The sequence below is a fragment of the Musca autumnalis genome, unplaced genomic scaffold (genome assembly GCF_047663935.1).
Source record: "Musca autumnalis isolate F117 unplaced genomic scaffold, ASM4766393v1 scaffold_2, whole genome shotgun sequence".
Classification (NCBI taxonomy): Eukaryota; Metazoa; Arthropoda; class Insecta; order Diptera; family Muscidae; genus Musca; species Musca autumnalis.
The window spans coordinates 49,010,515-49,017,688 of NW_027411755.1; the positions used below are offsets into that span (position 1 = coordinate 49,010,515).

The 7,174-nt window shown below is 33.8% G+C and overlaps 1 protein-coding gene across 3 annotated transcripts in view; it reads left to right on the forward strand.

The window, feature by feature from the left end:
- The first annotated feature begins 1,798 nt into the window (after positions 1–1,798).
- The window catches only part of LOC141393973 (uncharacterized), a 99,221-nt gene continuing 93,845 nt past the window's right edge, over positions 1,799–7,174 (forward strand). The window contains exon 1 of one of the 3 annotated variants that reach the window (XM_073967652.1): positions 1,799–2,014. Coding sequence is in view for 1 of the 3 variants with exons in the window: in XM_073967651.1 (XP_073823752.1) it covers positions 1,960–2,014 (55 nt within the window). In the remaining 2 variants the exon portion in view is untranslated. The remainder of the gene's footprint in view (positions 2,015–7,174) is intronic. The other 2 variants (XM_073967651.1, XM_073967650.1) reach the window with 2 other exon arrangements.

Below are 7,174 nucleotides of genomic sequence, written 5' to 3' on the forward strand. Positions count from 1 at the left end.
CTGTGCATTCGCCGTGCGGAATTGATTATGACTATCGTTCCTTGTCTCTATTTGCAATCTATATTAATAAAAGAGTAAAGTGATTGACTGACTGACTGACTGACTTAATGATTCATCAACGCCCAGACCAAACGGCTGAAGCTAGAATCTTGAAATTTTGGGTGAGGGTCAGTCTTGGTCCGAAGGTGTCAGATAAGGCTGGGTTTTTGGAAATTCGAACTAGAACGGTACGAAAAGTACTAAGAGGTACTAAATATGGTTCCCTTTGTATTAGGAAAACGGGAATAGCTAGAATTGTGAAATTTGGAAAGAGGGTCACTGATAGAGAGTTAGAAAGGTGTACCAAAGGGTTTTTAGAAATTCTAACTATAAGTGTACGAAAAGTACTAAAGTGTACTAAATTTGGTACCAATTCGTGTTTTGTGAACGGATAAAGGTTAAAGGTTGAAATTTGGTGTGACAATCAAGGTTAAAAGGTACGGTTGACATAAGGAGTTGGTTTAGGAGAAGTGTACACGTGTGTACGAAAAGTACTAAATGGTACTAAATTTGGTACAATTATGATTTGGGCGAACGGATAGAGATGGAATCCTGAAATTTTGAACTAAGGCTACTGTTGGAATGTAAACTGGATGTAGTTTGTAAAATTCGTACTTACGGGTACGAAAAGTACTAAATGGTACTAAATTTGGTACAATTTGGATTTATGTTGAACGGATAGAGCTGGAATAATGAAATTTAGAATTAAGCTTGCTGTTGAGGTGTAAGATGGAGTTAGATTTGCAAATTCTTACTTACGGGTAAGAAAAATACTAAATTTGGTACAGTTTGGATTTGGGTGAACGAATAGAGCTGGAAACCTTTAATTCGTAACTGAGATTAATGTTGAAGTGTAGGATTAAGGTAGTTTGGAAATTCGTACTTATGGATACGAAAAGCACTAAATTTGGTATAATTTGGATTTGGGTCAACGGATAGACCTAGAATCCTGTAATGTGGAATTGAGATTTCTGTTGGAGTATAGGATTGTGGTAGTTTTGGAAATTCGTACTTATGGGAACGAAAAGTATTAAATTTGGTACAATTAGGATTTGGAATCTGGAATCCTGAAATATGAAATTGAGATTATTGTTGAAGTGTAGGATTGAGGAAGTTTTTGAAATTCGTACTTATGGGTACGAAAAGTACTAAATGGTACTAAATTTGGTACAGTGGGTATTTGTCGGAACGGATAGAGCTGGAATCCTGGAATTTGGTAAGACTACGATTGGAGTGTAGGATTGAGACATGGAGGTAGTTTTTGAAATTCGTACTTATGGTCACGAAATATACCAAATGGTACAATGTGAGTGCACCGATAGCGCTGGAATCCTGTTTTTTGGAATTAAGGTTACTGGTGAAGTGAAGGATTGAGGTAGTTTTGGAAAATCGTACTATTGGGTGTATGGTCAGTGCCGGAATGTGTATTTTTTGGATTAAGTGTGAATATTGGTGTTCAATTTTGGTCTAGCTGTTAACGTGTACGGGTGAGATACGGCTGATCTTTTTGAACATCGAACTAAAGCGGTACGAACAGTACTAAAATAACAATAAATATTGATTAAAATTGGTATAAGTACAATAACATTTTCCGTGTTCGCCATTTCCATATTATATATTGTTTTTTTTTTTTTGTTTTTTATATCCTTTCCGCATACGAAGTAGCGGGCACTTTGCTAGTCTTAAGATAAAAATAATGATAATATACAGAAACTGATGAATGTTGTCGTGAGTGTAAAAATGCCCAAGTCATATCAGCACTGCAAATTTCCTATTTCAATTGCAATTAGCTTTTCTTATAAAATCTAATGTTTGTTTGCAGTAATTTGTGAAACGCGAAGAACAACAGATAATGCAACGGGAATTCGAAATTGTGTAAAATTTCATACTATTGGTGACTGTTTAAAGTAAAATCCAATAATGAATCATCGGATAGGTTATTCGGGGCGTATTTTATTTATATTTTCGCAAAAAGGTAAGTCTTATTAAAAATTGACAAAAGTAAATGTTTCCGATGTAAAAATGCTCTACAAGAGTACTGGTCAAAAATTCAAAAAAAAGCAAAAAAAAAATGGAAAGTCTCACAAAAACAAAAATGTATCTTTTAGAATGGCGATATTTCAAAAATGGTGGACTTGAGGAAATAATCTTGAGAATTATTCCTGTAGATAATTTTAATGCCTATATATTATGCTTACCGTTTTTGAGAAAAATTACATAATTCGAAACAATTCAATTGTTATTCCAGAATTCCATTTTAACTCGAATTACTTCATTTTTAATTCGAATTATTCTATTTGTAATTCGAATTATTCCATTTGTAATTCCATTTTCAAATTCGAAATTCGAACTCTTAAATTTGTTTGTCATTCGAATCATTTTTATAAAGTATATATATTATTTATCAGAGTAAAATTCTCAGTTGATATATGAATGTCCGTCCGTACGTACGTCCGTCCGTGATAATCACTCTAGCATCCTGAAAAATGGAGATAGGACGCTGAAATTTTGGGAAGATGCGTCTTTTGTTTGCAGGCAGGTCAAGTTCGATGATGGGCTATATCGGTACACATTTAGCTATAGCCCCCATATAACGGTACCGCTCGATTTTAGGTGTTTTGACGTTTTAACTCACAGTTTCAAACCGAATTAGCTTTAATTTGACATTTAAAGTTCCTAGTGATCAATAAACTATTATTCCTAAGGATATGGGCATAGGTCCATGTTTTGGTATAGCCCCCATAAAACGGTACCTCCCGATTTTCGGTATTATGGGAATTTTAGATACAATTATTAACCGAACTAGCTGTATTTTGACATTTGAGGTTCTCAGTGGTCACAAAATCTACTCAACAAAAATCGTCAACATAGATCCAAGTTTTGGTATAGCCCCCATATAACGGTATATCCTGATTTTCGGTTTTTTGAGAACTTTAGGTACAATTCTTAACCGAACTAGCTGTAATTTGACATTAAAAGTTCTCAATGGTCATGAAACTTCTTCACCAAAAATCGTCAACATAGGTCCCTGTTTTGGTATAGCCCCCATATAACGGTACCTCTCTATTTTCCGCATTTAAGCTATAATTTTTAATCAAACTATCTGCAATTTGACATTTGAATTTTCATTGGTCACGAAACTGCTTCACTAAAATTCGTTAATATAGGTCCATATATAAATATATAGGTCCATAAATATATAGGTCCATATATAAATCCATAAATAACGGTACACAACTTTTTTACCTCGAAACAGTTGGCATCCCTGCCCTGACTGTATGTAATTGTTGGACTGCTGCGTCAGCAGCATTGAGAGCACAAGGGAGACCCAAAAAATTTATCTGCCTTACTCTGCTCAATACATCAGTATCTCTCAATGTGAGGCACTTTTGTAATTGTGTGTGTAAAACTTTTTCAATGAAAAATATGACTGTTGTTTTTTAAATGAAAATGAATATTCAAGATAAACAAAGACATAAATACAACTAAGACTAGACAAAATGCATGCAACAAAAAAATGTTTACGAAACTTTGTATAGAAACATTACCCCTAACAGGTTGCAGTTAATTCAAAATCGCAACCAAGGAGGAACATTTCATGTAATGGTATCAGAAACGAAATTTATGAATTCAAGGATCTATTCAAGAATAATTCTATGTCAATTGGATCAGTAAATTCGGTTAAATACGTAAAAATGTATAAAAGAAAAAAATGTTATATCACCATATCGTGATATAACATTATGTTATATTCAAAAGCCACTCACTGAAGAATGATAGCAAAAAAAATGTCTTATCTTGTTGTATTTATGTCTTTGAGATAAATACTAATTCAATAAAAAAACTAATGGGTACTTTACACGATATGTTTTTTACATATGGGTATTTTTTTCGTGTATTTTTTTTAGAATATTTTTAGAATAAGTTTATACATTATGTTATTGTAATTGAATTAATTACAAATAAATTTCAAATTGCAAAGCTTTAGAAATATTTATACATACACAGTTTTAAAGAAACACATTTAAAAAGCAAAGCAAATAAATGTTTCCATTGCAAATACAAATGTACTTTAGACTGTAAAATGGAATAATGAATTTCTTTTCCTGTAGAATTTCGTACGTATAAGTTTTATGACCACTAGGAGTTACATTATGACTAGTTAGGTCAGGAAAATCTATGGATGATTTCTTTAGAAATAAGACGCAAATTACAATCAATGTTATTTGTTTATAATGTGATAAATCGTTTAGTAGACTGCCCAGACCTTTTAAGCAAAATCCCGTTCAGTGTACCAGGTAGAGTTGGGCAATCTCGTTCAATTGAAAGATTTAAAAATTGATTTTAAATATTAAATCGTGAAAATAGCATCCAAGCCCACTGTGCAAATTTTTTTTCTATTTTTTATTTAACAGCTGATAAAACAACGAAACATACAAAAAAATTTTTTCAAATTGGACCAATATTAAAGAAGTTATGAGCATTTCTTTGCATGTAGTTTTTACAGAATTTGACTTTTTCAAGGCGCGGTATCTCTGGAACCGTAAGTCCAAAAAAATCTGAAAATATACTAAAATGTTTTGCTAATGAGCAGCATCACCGCAGAGAAAAATAAAGGAAATCAAAAACCTCATCTTGAAAAAGTGTCCGATTTCACTCAGAAATCCCCATATCTATCTATATTAATAAAAGAGTAAAGTGATTGACTGACTGACTGACTGATTGATTCATCAACGCCCAGGCGAAACGGCTGAAGCTAGAATCCTGAAATTTTGTGTGTGGATTAGTCTTGGTCCGAAGGGGTCAGATAAGGCTGGGTTTTTGGAAATTCGAACTGGAAGTGTACGAAAAGTACTAAAAGGTACTAAATATGGTACCCTTTGTATTTGGCGAACCGGTAGAGCTAGAACTTTGAAATTTGGAATGATGGTCACTGATGGAGTGTAGGAAAGATGTGCCAAAGGGTTTTTAGAAATTCGAACTGTAAGTGTACGAAAAGTACTAAAGTGTACTAAATTTGGTACTATTCGTATTTTGTGAACGGATAAAGGTTAAAGGTTGAAATTTGGTGTGAGAATCAAGGTTAAAAGGTACGGTTGACATAACGAGGTGGTTTAGGAAAAGTGTACACATGTGTACGAAACGTACTAAATGGTACTAAATTTGGTACAATTATGATTTGGGCGAACGGAAAGAGCTGGAATCCTGAAATCTTGAATTAAGGCTACTGTTGGGGAGTAGAATGGACGTAGTTTTGAAAATTCGTACTTATCGGTACGAAAAGTACTAAATGGTACTAAATTTGGTACAATTATGATTTGGGCGAACGGATAGAGCTGGAATCCTGTAATTTTGAACTAAGGCTACTGTTGGAGAGTAAAATGGAAGTAGTTTTGAAAATTCGTACTTATGGGTACGAAAAGTACTAAATGGTATTAAATTTGGTACAATTATGATTTGGGCGAACGGATAGAGCTGGAATCGTTTAATTTTGAACTAAGGCTACTGTTGGAGAGTAAAATGAAAGTAGTTTTGAAAATTCGTACTTATGGGTACGAAAAGTACTAAATGGTACTAAATTTGGTACAATTATGATTTGGGCGAACGGATAGAGCTGGAATCCCGAAATTTTGAACTAAGGCTACTGTTGGAGAGTAAAATGGATGTAGTTTTAAAACTTCGGACCTACGAAAAGTACTAAATGGTACTAAATTTTGTACAATTTGTATGTAGGTTGAACGGATAGACCTAGAATCCTGAAATTTTGAATTAAGGCTACAGTTGGAGGGTAGAATGGAAGTTGTTTTGAAAATTCGTACTTATGGGTACGATATGTACTAAATGGAACTAAATTTGGAACAATTACGATTTGGGCGAACGGATAGAGCTGGAATCCTGAAATTTTGAACTAAGGCTGATGTTAGAGATTAGAATGGAAGTAGTTTTGAAAATTCGTACTTATGGCGTATGATAAGTACTAAATGGTACTAAATTTGGTACAATTACGATTTGGGCGAACGGATAGAGCTGGGATCCTGAAATTTGAATTAGAGAGTAGAAGAGAAGCAGTTTCGAAAATTCGTACTTATGGGTACGAAAACTACTAAATGGTACTAAATTTGGTACAATTACGATTTGGGCGAACGGATAGAGCCTGGAATCCTGACATTTTGAGCTAAGGCTACTGTTGGAGAGTAGAATGGAAGAAGTTTTGAAAATTTTTACTTATGGGTACGAAATGTACTAAATGATACTAAATTTTATATAGTTTTGAAAATTCGTACTTATGGGTACAAAAAGTACCAAATTTGGATTTGGGTGAATGAACAGAGCTGGAATAATGAAATTTAAAATTAAGCTTGCTGTTGGGGTGTAGGATGGAGTTAGTTTTGCAAATTCTTACTTACGTATAAAATACTAAATTTGGTACAGTTTGGATTTGGGTGAACGAATAGAACTGGAAACCTTAAATTCGTAATTGAGATTAATGTTGAAGTGTAGATTGAGGTAGTTTTGGAAATTCGTACTTAGGGATACGAAAAGCACTAAATTTTCTATTATTTGGGTTTGGGTCAACGGATAGACCTAGAATCCTGAAATGTGGAATTGAGATTTCTGTCGGAGTGTAGGATTGTGGTGGTTTTGGAAATTCGTACTTATGGGAACGAATTTGGTACAATTGGGAATTGGAATCTGGAAACCTTGAAATTGGAATTGAGATTACTGTTGGAGTATAGGATTAAGTAGTTTTGGAAATTCATACTTATGGGTACGAAAAGTACTAAAAGATACTAAATTTGGTACAGTGGGTATTTGGGGGAACGGATAGAGCTGGAATCCTGGAATTTGGTAAGACTACAGTTGGAGTGTAGAATTGAGACTTGGAGGTAGTTTTTGAAATTCGTACTTATGGGCACGAAATATACCAAATGGTACAATTTGAATTTGAGTGCACGGATAGCGCTGGAATCCTGGTTTTGGAATTAAGATTACTGGTGAAGTGAAGGATTGAGGTAGTTTTCAAACATCGTACTATTGGGTGTAGGGACAGTGCTGGAATCTGTATTTTTTGGATTTAGTGTGAGTATTTGTGTGCAATGTTGGTATCGCTGTTAATTTTCAGTGTTCGCCATTT